This window comes from Gavia stellata, chromosome 3 (genome assembly GCF_030936135.1).
Source record: "Gavia stellata isolate bGavSte3 chromosome 3, bGavSte3.hap2, whole genome shotgun sequence".
In the NCBI taxonomy this organism is placed as follows: domain Eukaryota; kingdom Metazoa; phylum Chordata; class Aves; order Gaviiformes; family Gaviidae; genus Gavia; species Gavia stellata.
The window spans coordinates 22506232-22522134 of NC_082596.1; the positions used below are offsets into that span (position 1 = coordinate 22506232).

Below are 15903 nucleotides of genomic sequence, written 5' to 3' on the forward strand. Positions count from 1 at the left end.
TCATTCTATTAAAGTATGTTCTATGCATTATGGTCTACCTAAAAGTCATATTGGTTCACAGCAAATGTTCTTATCTTTTATTTCTTTTTCCACAGATTTTGGAGCTAAATTTAAATGGGGACAGAGAGTACTAACAAATAAGTTTCTTTTTCAAGTTACAAATCTGTTTTTAACCCCTGATATTTACCTATGTTAGCATCTATACAGTACTAAATCTAAGACAAGTGAAGTAAACTAGAACTATGTGACTATCAAAAGCAAATAAAAAAGCTTTTGTTTACACTAAACACTTTCCAGCCTTCTTCAAATGCTGTCCATTTTCAGTATGCTTGTGCACCTTCCCAGGAAGAACTAATAAGCACGGCCCTTGCCATAAGCACAAATTTAGCGTATACTTCATACACTTAAAATTGAAGAGCCAGCAAACAGTGGCACTCTGATTCAAAAAGCTAGGGAAGAAATACGTTCTCAAGTAAGCCTCTGTGGCTGCACTAATGTTGAGCCAAAAGACACTTACAAATCTCTCCTCTCTAGAGAAGAGAGAAACTTGCATTAAAATATTGAAGGATTAATTCTTTTTTTTACCAGACTTTTTTATTTTCAAGTTGACAAAGTCACTTATGTTCTCTTTCAGTCTCTGAATTCCTTAAACAGAATTCCTGTTTTAGTCAACATATACAGTACAAATATGAATCACAATTTTATTTAAATAGCCTTAGGACTGCAGGTGAACTGTGACTAATCCCTTTCATATATATATTTTCTGTTTTCAATATATACTATAATTTTATGTGGTTTGTTATATTCAACTGAATATAACAGTGATCTGGTTTAGGTACATAACTATTTCCCCAGAGAGATATATTGACTTGTATCACCACAAAAGAATAAATAGAAACACAAAATTCGAAGTATGCTCAGTAATTAATTTACTAATAAGTAATTAATTCAATATTCATGCACAATTTACATGTTATTAAGTATTTGTATGCACAAAATTACAGCATTTGAGACACCAATGTATGGCACTGTTTTGTATAATTTCACAACAAATATTTTTGAGATACAGTTTTATAACTCTTATTCTTCATCAAGGAAAAGTTCCCAGTAACTCTGTGGGAGTTTCACTTAAGAACTTCAGGATTTACCAGCATTTTGGACCCACACCATATATTTGTTTGTTCTAGCCAAAATATGCCACCAGCATAGTTCAGCTCCTACGTAAAAGATACAGAAGAGCAGAAAGAAGCAAACTCTGTGCACATTCACAAAGGAGGTAAGTTAAAATAAATAACAAAAATGTTGCAAGAGCAAGAAGAAAATGAGGGAGAAGCAGTAAAGTCAAAGAACTAATAGCAAGGAAAATCTGTGCACTCCCTTGATTAGGAGCCGAATGCAGCTGGGAAGAACTGAAGATTGTAATGTACACAACACTTTGCATGGGTTATGCATCAATCACACAGGTAGATAGGGTAGGCAGTTAGAACTGGGATTATTTCTAAAACTAAAAAGTATTAGGTCTCAAAGATACATTCCCCAACACTGTGAATGTAGGCAGGTATTATCAGTCAAAAAGCCCTTTTTCATTAAAGCAGCCCAGAACAGTGAGAACATGTTTTAAAAATAGTTCAAACATAATTAATGTTCTTTTTGTATTTGTAACTGAATAAAATAGCTTAATCTTGGAAAAAAGACTAGCACATAAATGTGCCTTAGTCCTGAGTCAAGAAAGAAAGAGATCAAGAAAGAGATACTTATTAGGAATAACTTTGGTACAATTATAAATGAACTCTTACTATAAAGATTAGAACTACATTTTAGCTATATCTGTAACACTACACTCTTTACTTACCCATAATTTTCAGCTGAACCATTGACTACATGATCTGCCCATGAACTTGCACCATTGTACCACCTTTACAATGCAGTTAAAATAAAGAAATGTTATAAAGAAACATATGTATTATTAGTAACACTCTAATTCATATGACATGACCACTTCTCAATAAAATGGGAAGCTTTCCAAATGTTTCCAAATCATTTTGTACATTTCCTATTTTCTCTCAGGTATGAAGAAAAACATATCTTTTTTAATTAAAAACCTAGCAAATTATGTTTAATTTTTCCTGATATAATTCTTAATATATTTCACCTTTATTCTTTTCAGCAGTTTAGCCATGAATTTCAGTTCCCTAAAGCCTAACTGATCCCTTATCTTTTCTTACACAAATGTCTTCATGTTTTCAATGGCTATTGAGTTTCTGGAATAATAAAAAAGTAATTGTGGAGATACAACATTAACAAAAATAACATTCTAGTAGAAATAGTTTCAGATACTGCTTTTAATGTCAAATGTCTAACTTTTTCAAATTCATTATTTTTTCTATTTAATAGGGTGGTTGTTTTTTATAGTTATTTAAGCAGCAGAAAAAAACCTCACTTCACTCAGATCAAACAATGAAAACTAATTAAATTTTATACCTGTATTATTTTTCCACGTACTGAACATGGGCTGCCTAAACATTTGCAGCATCATTTCAGCAAAACAGTTGAAGACAACACAAAACACATGTAGAAATATTTTATCTTAAGTAGAACCATTGAGAAAAGGAACAATGGGACAAACCAGCTGCTTTCATTTCAGAAAGCAGGGGATAAACTGTTTATGTGCCATTACTCCAGTATATTAAAAGTATATACAAATTATCCAACATTTGGTAAAGGAGTTTCAACTGGATCTCTGGAGTTCTGTATTTTCAGGATCTGCTTGGGTAAATCCTTGGAACTGCAATAGTCCCACAATTCAATGATTTCCACATGATAGTGAGCAAGAAACAAGGCAGGGATTTTCAGAAAAAATTGAAGGACCACCATATTATCAACTTGGATATAAATCTTCCTTTGTCTATACTGAAAATCCTAGCCAAAGTCTGCAGGATGAATTTTTCAATGGCTTGAATACACTTATCCAAGGGTTTTCATGAATCTTTTCCTGGGAACCACAGCAGTATTTTTTGCAGACTACATTTTTTTCCAAACTTCTCTGATTTCAGAATCTGAGGGTTTGCAATATGTTTACAAAATAAATAACCCCACACCTCCTGGTCATTATGTTGAGGCAAGACAGAAAGGAGTGCAGTATATGTTATGTGAGCAGCTGAGAGAGCTGGGGTTGTTTAGCCTGGGGCAGAGGAGGCTGAGGGGAGACCTTATCGCTCTCTACAATTACTTGAAAGGGGCTTGCAGAGAGGTGGGTGTTGGTCTCTTCTCCCAAGTGACTAGTGACAGGACAAGAGGAAATGGCCTCAAGTTGCCCCAGGGGAGGTTTAGATTGGATATTAGGAAAAAATTCTTCAATTAAAGGCTTGTTAGGCATTGGAATGGGCTGCAATCCCTGGAGGTATTTAAAAGGTGTGTGGATGAGGCACTTAGGGACATGGTTTAGTGGTGGACTTAGCAGTGTTAGGTTAACGGTTGGACTTGATGATCTTAAGCATCTTTTCCAACCTAAACGATTCTATGATTCTATTCTATGAATGTCACTCAGCTGCTCTTGTTTCTTCTACATCAAATTGGATGGTATGGGGAATGGCATTTTTTTTGCATGGTTTGTAGCCAGATCAATGACTGGATGAAAGTTACTTTAGTTTAAACTAATTTAGTTTTAGATTAGATTTGGATTTAGTTCAATCTAAATTAGAATACAGCTGGAGAATGACAGGTATATCTTTACACTCTCCCTCGTCATCTGTATCCTTACAAGGATGAAAAAAGAGAGCCAGTCTCTCCAGTTAGCCAGTATTTTAAGTAAGATTCTTCCATAAAAGTACTGTATTATAGACACCATAAATACATAAGCATGGTTTTAAAATTGCAGTGCACTTTATTTTTTGTTAAATATGACTGTATTTATTCATCGCAATCAAATACAACTGAAATTTCTTGCTATTAGTTAGAGAATAGTCCCTGCATTACCTGCTCCCATACGGTAGACAAAAATCAGACACTGACTTAAAAATGGACACAGAAATAGAAAAGATCTAATTGTATAAAGGGTGACGAACATCAACTTGCTTCTTTCTTCAGATTTCTTTCTTTTTGTATTTTTCTTAGCTTTTTAAACATGAAATGCTGTTGTCAAATAACTATTTCCACAGATACTCCAAAAGTTTTCAGACTACACATCAGATTTTAGTTATATTATGTTCACTGCGATACACTATATGCATACCAAAATTTAGAAAGAAAACAGTACTTTTGGTCCTAGTACAGCCAACACCCAAAATCAATTTGAAGGCATTCATTTAGTCCTTTTTTAAGTTAATATGGGCAGCAACATGTCAAAAGCTGAGGACCTTCTTAAGTGACTCAGGTTATTAAAAGAACGAGATTGAGGATTCTAAATTATCCTATAATCACTCCTAGTGACTGAAAAGGTTAGCCATTAGAAATATGCTGCAGTTAAGTGGGGAAAAAACCTTCAGTTGTAGCTAGCTCCTCTGTACTATTCAGTTTTCCTCCCCCATCTAATGAATAAAAAAGTTTTCAAGTTAAGTATTATGCTTAAAAAAAAATCCAAAGTCAAGTTAATGCAGGGCTGAAAGAAAATGAGGTACTTAAAACCATGGAAATTAGTTGTTCTGTATTTAGAGAATTACTGCATAAAGTGCACTGTAAATTTAAATATCGTTAGTCTAGGCCAATTAAAAATTTTAGACTACACTTCAGAAAAAATGTATTACTCAACTTTATCTATTTTTACTACATAAATTAAAATACCTTTCATGAATATAGGTTGAGTCGTCATAATATGAATTAGGCACTCTTCTCTCCTGCCTAGTCCTCCTGAATATGAAATAAACAGCACAGACATTTCAGACATTTTAAAGGGTGCTTCTTTCATGATGTTTTCCCTCACTGTATTATTAAGATAGCAATGAACACAGAGCACATTTATCTACAATTCAGCAGTATATTCTGAATGTATATTTTCATATATATGTCATTTTAAACTTCTACTTTCAAATTACATTCAGAAATAATTAACAACAAATTAAGAACACTTATCAATGCACACATGTTTCATAGGAGTGAAAAGTTACATTAACAGGAAAATAGTATTTGAGCAACTGAGAAATTTCACCAGAAATAGAATATGGATGTTAGAAAACTTCTGACTGGTAAAATGAAAGTCAGAAAATAAAATGGAAGCAAAATTTTGTTTCTTTAAGTGAAGCAACAGAAATTCTGCCTGAAATAAACCTCACATCATGCACAAAATGGGCACAAACCAACTTTTATTGACTTCCAAAAATTAACCTCAGAGGCTAAGCAAAAAAAATGAAAATAGCACATGGTGTGGTGTTCTCAGTGACTAAGCTGAGCTGAGATACGTAAGTTGAGAAAGAATTTCATACAGTGAGGTTTTCAGCAGATTTTTATTTGGGAGGAACTGCTAATATTTTAATTTTAAAAACAATTGGGATAAAAATCTTGAGAACATTATTCTGTCAATGAGATCATGTGCATGTCAGTCAAATTAAAACGAGTGTCTGTCAAATTATGAACTAGCCTGCATAACTCTATAGGATTGTGAATTGGGGGGATATAAATAAAAGTGTAAGTAAAGCTTTATGTGTCCAGCCGTGATGTCTTATATATGTTCAATCTGAGTAGCTGCAGCAGTGTGAACTGATACCAGCTAGTGCCAACATGCTGACTATCTCATTAAATAGTCAAGGAAAATTGGAGTGGTGTACTGAGCAGCAGGATGTTCTTGAGAAAGCCCAAGGTCCAACGGGCACTGAAGTCACTGAAGCTGCACATGTGCCTGTTCTCTTCCTTAGGCATATGCTGGAATAAGCATCTTGTCAATGCCACCTCCATTTCTTTAGAGGGGGGAAACAGTTGGACTTCTTCAAAAGGGGGGAACTATCATGAAGACAAAATGATGAGTGCCATAGCCTAAGAATGAACTCAGAAATTAAGGTTTTTGATAATGTAAATGTGTGCTAGAACTAATGAACTAAAGACTATCAAACCTGGTAAACAGTAACTGAAACAAACTTCAGCAGAGAAAAGATGAAAGAGAACCAAGTAGCCACTCTGTGGGGAAAAAAAAGACTGCTAGAAGAGAGTTAATGGGCTGGCTGTGAACGACTACAAGATAAGCAGCAAAGGAGACATGAATAACAAAGGTGGCAAGTTACTTTCACTAATGTATCTGTATTACTTGTTTGCCTGCAGGACACCCGCACTGGTGGAATCACAGTGACATAAGATGCAAAACTCTCTGTCCCAGACAAGAGACTCTTCCCTGAATGCTGGACTGTGCAGAACAATGTTTGCTATTGTGATGAATAGTGGAAACTGGAAAGTTATTTCACATGCTTAATAAAGTGAAAGTAAAAGACAGGAAGAGAGGTGGTTACTTGATATCAACATGACATTGATTAAGCAGATGGAACTAAGAAGACAGGACTAACACCTTGACCTACAAAAATAATGTAATTTACAGGAAGCATTAAACTGGGGAAAAGTATAAAGATAAATGAGCAAATACTGTTTAAAAAGTAATTTTTCATATATGTCCAATGAATAAAATACCGAAGAGGAAATTAATTAATGTTTTTCAATGGATAAGGAGGAACTGGATAAAGATTATGCTTTAAGTCATTCTTAAATACCCAGAGAACTGCTATCAGAATATGGGAAGACAAAAAGGATGAAAAACTAGGAAAAATTATAGTGGCTATGAGGTACTCAGAGTAGTTCATATCTGGTAAGGTGACTCAAGTAACTTGAATACTAATGTTACCCACAGGCAGCCTGGATTCAAGAGGACCAGAGAATCCAGGATCACTTCCTAGGCCCAAGAAATCTCAAGATACTGTTCTAACAGTGAGCTAGAGATATTCCACTTCATGTAGGATTTTCCTTTCTGACCCCAGGAGGAATTAGCTGTAATAGCTTTCTCTTTGATAAAGCCCTGGAAAAGATTTACTCCATCCCACTGCTTAAATCCCAGCTTTTTCACTGTTATGCAGCACTGTCACTTTTGATCTTTATTTTCATTGATTTTACTTTATTTTTGAGAAATTGATTTCTGTAGAAACAAAGATTAAGATTTGCAAGTCAAGATCCTCAAACGAAGACAATTTGATAATAGCTCCAACTTTCAGCAATATCTGAACAGTCACAGATACAACCAGCAATCTGAAACAGGTTCAGATAAACTAATGCAAATGTGAGTACATAACTAAGGCAAAAACAGTATATAAAAATTAACAATTGAAATAGCATACGTATGAGCACATTTCATCACATATTTTCAGAACCTCTCCTTATTAAAGTTTCTAAATGCAGACTGAAATATTTACACACTTTCTTTGTATTAGGTTTCATGTAAAACAGCATCATTTCAAAACAAATGTTTAACTGAGTTCTAAAGGTTATAATGTCTATTATACTATAGCTTTGGAGAATTTTTAAAAAGCAATATTTCTTTGGAAGGAAACCTTCTATGATACTATAAAAGTTTCAGATTCTATTTTGTTTCTGCATCCAAAAGTAGTTTTACACTTACTAAAAATATGTTTATATATGATCTGAATCCAGAGCAAACCTTAATGAACTTCTCAGAGGATCTCATATCCAGAGGGCAGCCTTAAAGTTAATCTATCAAGAGTTCTTTAGTTCTTGCTATGGAAAATTTTAGATGGCCCCTCTTGTAAAGCAATAGCCATATCAACCATTATATCTGCTATTTGAGATACGAAGACACCAATTCCTTTTTATTGGCTCACAGTTTATCAGATTTATATCCTTATTTCTATTCACACACAACCATGTAGACTTCTTCCTGTTTTGCAATATTTCTGAAAATACCGTAATCACAGTACTTCACTAGCATGTCTTATTACATCTCTTAAAAGCTACTGTATTTCAAGTATAATTATTTCATAGAAATTATTACGGGCTCAAACTCTCTGCCCTATATTTTATATATAAATAGGAACTCTGATGTTCTGTAATCACACACAGGTATTGTGAATGCATAAATTACAGAATAAGCACTATACAAATATCTACAATATAAGCTTATATATTTACTTTTCACTTTATTTTTCTGTTAAGCAAAGTATGAGATTTCAGAAAGACTCTGTTTCTGTGTGCTTTGAAGTAGATATGCTTTTCCTCATTATTTTAAAGAGAATAATAAGTACTACAAGCACTTTGGAAAATTCCAGCAAAAATAAGGGTTATACAAAGACACTTACATATAATATCCATATAACCTAATTTATGAAACTGACTTCTATAAAGCTATTCAGCTTCTCTTGGGATTTACCCATAGTCCTGAGTAGTCAGTTTTAGATGCATACACATTCACAGAGTATTATAAAACATCTTCACTGTATGTGTTTATCACTTAAAACATAGACTACATTCCCAGTTTGGAAACCAAACACAGTACTGTCAAAGTATAAGTGGCAGAGCTAACGATATGCTCCACATCAATTATACCTCTCAAGATCATAGTAAGCACCCTCAGAATAGGTACGGCACATCTTACGGGAGCGAAGTAATCTGATTGCATCTTCACAAAATAGAGGGTACATTGTGTGATCCTGGCTGCCAAAACATAAAGGGTGAACGCAATGAAAAGCAACACAAAGATGAAATGAGGACAAAACAACATGAAAAGCAAGCAATGTCAGCGACAGAACAAAACACTGGAACAAAACTCAGCTGGAACTTGGGTGCATTTTTCAAAACTACTTTTAAAAATTAAGGTATATTGGCCTGCAGCTGAGACTACGAGAAAGATATCACACTCCAGTTTTATCTATTGTAACCTTTAACACAGCCATACATGTATGACATTCTGTATATGAAAATCACAGTATTAGCAGGTATTTGTTTTTTTAAATAATTTCCTTTATTGGCTTTTTAAAATACATTAGAATGATGTAAATATAGCATCATCTTCATGGCCCACCAATTATAGACTATTGGCAGTGAAAAAATGTTTTAAACGTGAAACATATGAAGAATTATCCAGTGTTTGTCTACACACTGTATTAGGAAAGCTAATGCTGATATTAACTCAACACTTCTAAGTTTTCTACCACTATATGCAGACTAATAAAACCAGAAGTGGATGTGTAGGTACATAGAAGTACATGCATTATCCACACAGTGTCACACAGAGGAAAACATATACCTGGCATCTCTGTAATGGTGATCTGTGGACTGGGTGTACCGGGAACGAGGTAAAGTAACATAATGACTGAGTAGATGGCAGAAAGAAAAATAGAAATACGAGACAATAAGATGGAGAAGGAATGAAACACATCACACAACAGAAGACATGAAAATCTGAGCATACAGGAGCTACAAATGCATTGTATAGAGCACAGAAATTATTAACAAAATTAGAAATCTGACATACAGTTCTAAAGGTAAAATTGTCTAGGTGATTCACACATTTATTCTGAGAAGCCAGCAGGAGACTATGGATCAAGCGGATAGCTAAAATTTGGGATTTTCTACATTATTTCAGTTAGGAGCAAAAAATGTATAAATCTCTGTCTGAAAGCAATCTCAAGAAGTCAGATTGCCTGTTCCCTTGCTTGAAGGCAGTGATAACTTCAGCATGAGTAATATCTTTGGCAGAGGTTTACCTAGTCTGTCTTAAAGGCTACCACCATTGGGAAATCTATCCCCATATAGCTAGTTCCAGAGCTTTCCCATTTCTGAGTATAAGTTTTCCTAATATTTATCTTATTGTGATAAAAGATGAACTTAGATGAAAGCCTTGTTATTATTCAAATAATTAATGAAGACATATAGCATCTGTAACAGAATATGCCAAAAAAAAAAAGCATGCACTCAAAATAATAAAAACAAGATATTAATATTTTGATTGTATTTTTAAAATATGTCAAAATTTATATATTTTAAATATATTTGTTACAGCACTAGATATTTTCCAATTATCAAAAACAGAAGAATGTTATTTCTCTTTTAGTATAAATATATACACACAGTTCAGGAAAAATGCTTTTGAAAATAGTTTTTTCCTTCCAATTTACAAAGAATTATTACAATGCAAAGGAGTCCCTGGTCTACAGCTCCTCTGAAGTTGAGGTATTTTAAAGGAATGTCTAATCACAAAAGTCCACATTGGAAGTGTAAACTGATTTCACAAGAAACATGGAAAACTTCATGTTTATCCTCCACTTTCATTTTGCATATCTTAATTTGCTTATAATTAATGATTAACTGGTTAGCAGTTGGACTAAATGATTCTATGATTCTATGATTTTCTAGTAATCAAACACATTGTTACAGGTAGCTATATTACCGACACTTATTATCTTTGCCTCTTTTGCATGTGGCTAAAATGTATCATCATCAGCTACATGTAAATATTCCTTTTATTAGATTAATTATATATAGTACAAGAGATCTTTGTGCACACTTCTTGTCAAATAAATGCAAAAGCATAGTCACCACTATAAAAAGCTTCTAACTTAAGTCTCTAATTACGCAATTTAAATTTTGCAATTTGTTACAAGAATGAGGAGCTGTACAAAATTCAGCAGGGCCCAGTTTGTCACAGTACTCTGCAAATTTGAAGATGAGATCCTAAGAAGGACTAACAATTAAGAAAACAATCATAGAGCTACACTGCAGGGTGCAAAAATTATTAGGATTCTTAAACTAATGCACAGACCTGAGTACCAAAAGCAGTCTACCCATAACAGCCTGGCAGTCAGCATGCTGCCAAGAAGCATTAAAAATAATTCCATCATGTTCTTAAAATTTCCTTTAGAATATAGGCACACACACAGGAAGAACAATCAAATAGTAGTGTAGGAGTCTACCCCACAGCAGCTATGATATGTGTGATGATGGCAAACAACTGCATACCAGCTTATTCTAACCACTATGTGGTTACATTCCCAGGCTATATCCACATGAATACCCTCTCAAATAATTTAGATGCAACCCTGGAATTAACACTGCAAAACTCTTGCAAATATTACATTAGTATTAATAAGCAATTAAGTGTTTCCAGCTGGTAGATGACATTTTAGTGTTCATAATTCATTTTCACTTCCCCTTTTATCTCTCCAGTGAATGGTTGACAAGTTCTCTTGATAGTATTTCAAAAATCTAAGACTTTAATAAACAGAATATATTCAACCAGTTTTTAAAGAGCAAAGCTTTAAACAAACCTAGGACTTCAAGCTGAACATGTGTTGCAGAACATGAATTTCATGGGAATGCAATTGCTATTTGCAACTAGCTTAACTTACTGGCCATAAGAAGGAACACCCCAAACTGTTCCCTTCACCTACTTGTATGTTATTCACTTGTATCAGTTAATGTTCTGCTTAGGATTTGAGTCATAACTACTTTTCAAATCCCCACTAAACTATTTTAAGTGTCCAACCTCTGGTATCAAGTTTTGTCCTAATACTTCTAGAAACTCAGAGCTCTAGTGATCTTATCAAGTTATAAGAGTTTTACTTGTGAATGTATGGAAGGCAGTTCAACCTTTTTCTTTTTTTTTTTTTCAACTCAGGAATTCAGAATCAGAGTAAGCTGGCATTTAGATACAACCACTTACACCATTTGATATGTAATAACTTTTAGCAACTTTGAAATATGCTTCGTCATCACCCAGAACTCTGCTTGTCTATCATCTAGAGAAGTGAGGTAAGCTTTAGCTTGTATTTGACCTGATCCTCTGGCATTACTGGCTATTCATACTTTCCCCTATTCTTTAGAACCCGTGTTATCCATGCTACCTAACTCATAATACATAACAACTCACTATAAAATGTTCTTACAAGTGCAACATAAAAAATGAGAAGATTATTTCTGAATTCATTAAGAAAAATCAGTCTATACATGAATTAACACAGTGACTTACTAGAGTACAAGGCAATCATCATAAATCAAGAATATATAACCTAATGATGTTTGTGCATTTTCATAATATCTCTAACTTTATAACAATGTTAACTGTATAACAAGGATAATTATAGAGATATTATTCATGTAAGCACGTGTGTTTCTGTCTGGAAATGGTTTCTGTTGAAGTACAGCAATATTTTACATAAAATATGCATGGTTAGTAAAAAATTAAAGGAAAGGTGCATGCCATATCTCTACGGAACAATGATTGACATCACCTAGGTCAAAATATGATAGTATGCACATTAGGAGGCAGGATATTTTTCTGTGCTTTATGTATTTCAACATGCAGAGCAAAAGGCTAAAATGTCATCTATCTTCTGAGCATCTGGTCAATATTCCACTATTTGTTTCTTTATTATTAATACTTCACATATTTAGCTTAAAATAAATTCTTTATCTTTTTATAAATATGTTAACAACACAACACCAAAAATGCCTATGACATACCTAATTCTCGCTGTCCAAAACTGAAACATACGCAACTTTCATTTGGCTAATAGCCAGTCTAAAACACTTCAAATCATAATGTAAATGTATCATAATGTATTAAAATCATTAAGCTTTGCATTGCCTAAGTGCAAAAGAACTCCAGAAATGTTCCAGATCTGCATCTAAAATAAACATATCTTTTGTGCTGTTCATGAAAATCACGATCTCATACGCACATGTAGATGGGAATGCTCGGAAAACCATGGAGATATGGACAAGGTTTAGATATAGCAGATTTTAAAAAAGACAAAAGAACTCCAAGATAAATTTTTTGGCAAACTTCATTTAGACTTATAGCCTTTTACCACATGTTCCTTACTTGCTGCATTATAGTAGTTGATGGTGGAAGTATATCAAATGATGGTATGGCAAAATGAAAATATTAGTCTACATCCTCACAGATTTCTGGAACGTTACATATTTTGTTACAGATAGTAAAGACAGAAAATTTGCAGCAGCAACTCAATTCACTTATATTAAAATACTGAGGTTTTGCAATATTATCATTAATGTACACACACACATCCCACCACACAACCCTGCATCAGGTGAAAATAGATTTCCACTATTTTGACAAGAAGATTCCAGACATAGAGGCAAACATAACTTTCCTTTTTTGAAATGCACAGAAAACGATGACTTAAAATTTTCTGCTATCACTCACATATTTGTCCATTTCCTTACACCTTCATAAAAATTCAGTGAACCATGAGGGTAACAAAACAGAGATTGGTGATTCAGTGACATATTAGATTGCCTAACTGGAAGTGCTTAGTATCCAGGAACAGGCTTGACATCCCAGAACAGTCTCAGAAGCACACTTGAAAACACACACACATACACAGACTGCCTCACTTGAACCATCCATGGCATACCTTTCTGTTCTTCTTACTGTGCAAGGGGAATTTAACCTGGTCTTTACTGCTTGGGATATTTTATTCAATAGTAAAGACAAGGCATTAGAAGATCATCTATTCCTTTCAATTTTCATTCTCTGTGACCAGGTCCCACAATTTGATTAACATTCTAGTTTCCCTATTAGAGTGGGAAGCTGACTCCAAAGTATTTCTGTGAAAAGGATGAAGTACTGGAGTACTATTACATCCTGACAATCTTGTGCTTATTGGAATACCCATAAATAAATCTGAATGCAAATCAAGACTTTCTGTTCCACTGTTAGAGCCTGCATGAATCGAACTCAGCTGACACAAGAAACTTCTGTCATCCTATTACTGTTTATATATTCTGATAGTCAGCTTTTTCCAATGTATTATCTGGTTGTAATTTAAGTAATACATTGTATCATTGGCAACACTACTATCCTCCATTTTTAGTAACACTCTTTTATACTTTTTCAATTGAAATAGCAAATTAAATGTATGACAAGTACGAAATTATTAAGATTGCTAAAAAATAAATATAATTTTTTACTGGTATGAATTTGCCTTTAACCAAATACTCCCAAACTTTTCAAGTTACAATTTTCTGAAAAACTAGCAATGTGAAAAAATAGCAATTAGCTTAATCAGACTGCAGAGTAAGAAATAGGTGGTTCTTTGGGTCGATTAGTCAGAAATTTAGGGGAAAAAGAGTCATTGAAAGTGGTAGAAGGGAAAAGAGAGAGGGCTGCCACACGAAATTTAGAGTAAGTACTGTGGGAAGGAATGAAGTAAAAAACTGTGCCTGGGATCAAGTTAGGACTGCAAGACTGAGCGCAGAAATCCTCAAGGGAAGAGGAGACTGGAACTAATAAAATGATGCGGCTTGAGGGAAAAGGTGTGCTATACTTCCGATTAACAGCTTACTCATTCCAACTATGGTAAGCAACTACTACAACTAGTTACTTTTTCCAAATAAGTGAGGCCAGTGATACAGTTCTAACAGTTTAGATTCTCATCTGAACAAAGAAGGAGTGAATGTGCTCTGTGGAAATCACACTAAAAACTACATAAATAAAATGTGAAGTCAAGCTCTCAACATTTAGAAAATGGCTAATGCCATTCAAGAATAAAACATTAGTTATATAACTTCCCCTGCTACATTCCATAGAAAAGATTAGCAGAATAGTTTTATTTAATAGTTTAGGTTTTTTAAAGGAGAATTAATTTTCTCTACATATAAACATTATCAGTTTTTCCACAGATAATGATATGGATGTTTTTGTCACATCAATTGTATAGAAATTCCTGCTTATCTCCTGGGATAGATGAAATCCTAGAAATATTCCAACTGATTGCAAATGAAAGTTTGAAGACTTTAGCTGTGAAACAATAGCAATTATCATGAGAGAATTTGTGAGCTGACACATATTCAATCAAGAAGACTTTCAACAAGAAAATCAGTATGACATTATCACAGTGCTCCCCATAATGTATTTTAAATCTCTGCTCCAAGGGTCTTTTATCAGAACTGCATTATTTTAACATAGGCATTTTATATGTGCATTTTATTCTGAGGAATGTACCTATGACTTTTTGTTGTTGTTTGTTTGTAACTGGGCTCAAAAGTTCTAAATCATGAGTCCTTACAGATGTAGCTACATTTGCAAGACCGCACTTTTCTTGCCACCTTCCTACTCCATCCTTCTGTTGGAGGGTACCATCCTTCAGCAGACACATGGAGGCACCAGGTGGGTGGTGCAGATAATTGTGCAATTTAACAGTGATTTCACTGTGAAGTAATCTGCCCACTGTAAATAACAGCAACTAAAGAGAAAACTCCTTTCTGCCATTTATACTGCAAGGCTAAAACATGGCAATGTGCTCAGATTGCAGTCCCTTCAGCAGTTAAATCCATTAAGGGTCATGACTGAGAGCCCTGGGATAGGAAACTGTATTTGGCAACGTTATAAGTAACTGAAAACAGAATCTGTTAATGCAAAGTGTAGGACAGTTTTACTTATAGGAACCCCTACTGGTACAATCTCTATTACATTTTTTACTTGCAATTGTAGGCGTAGATATACAAAATAATTAGGAAGTGCAATATACTATTAATGCACATAATAAGATTTTGAAAGGAGAAAAAAAAGAAACACTGCAATTACTGAGATTTAAGTTGATGCATACATTTTATAACATAGCTATAAGCAAATTTTCAGCAATGCATTTCTTTTACTTTACCGGGTATTTGAAAAAGCAAAGAAACAATGACATTGCATACCCACTAATGGGTACATACCCATATGACATATACAACTAAAAATTGAACATATCCCAGAATTTCCACATAAAGCCTCAGGTACCCTTATACACTAAAACATCTTTGTATCTGTAATATATACTTAAATAATTGTACTGTCAAATACGAACTAAATAATAACTGGCTACTTAATTACATATTATTCAGCTGTGTATTTAATAAAGAATATGGAAAAAAAAAATCTGTTAAGTTTTCTGGTTTTCACTATGGTGCAATGTC

The 15903-nt window shown here is 33.9% G+C and overlaps 1 protein-coding gene across 40 annotated transcripts in view; it reads right to left on the reverse strand.

Moving 5' to 3' along the window:
* The window catches only part of RIMS2 (regulating synaptic membrane exocytosis 2), a 488690-nt gene that overhangs the window by 144462 nt on the left and 328325 nt on the right, over positions 1–15903 (reverse strand). For 13 of the 40 annotated variants that reach the window (XM_059815837.1, XM_059815827.1, XM_059815832.1 and 10 more), the window contains one exon: positions 9227–9292. The exons of 25 other annotated variants lie outside the window; for them this stretch is intronic. In XM_059815837.1, the coding sequence (XP_059671820.1) occupies positions 9227–9292 (66 nt within the window). Of the gene's footprint in view, positions 1–1852; positions 1916–4779; positions 4846–8526; positions 8635–9226; positions 9293–15903 lie in introns of all 40 variants that reach the window. 2 more of the 40 variants (XM_059815822.1, XM_059815823.1) reach the window with 1 other exon arrangement.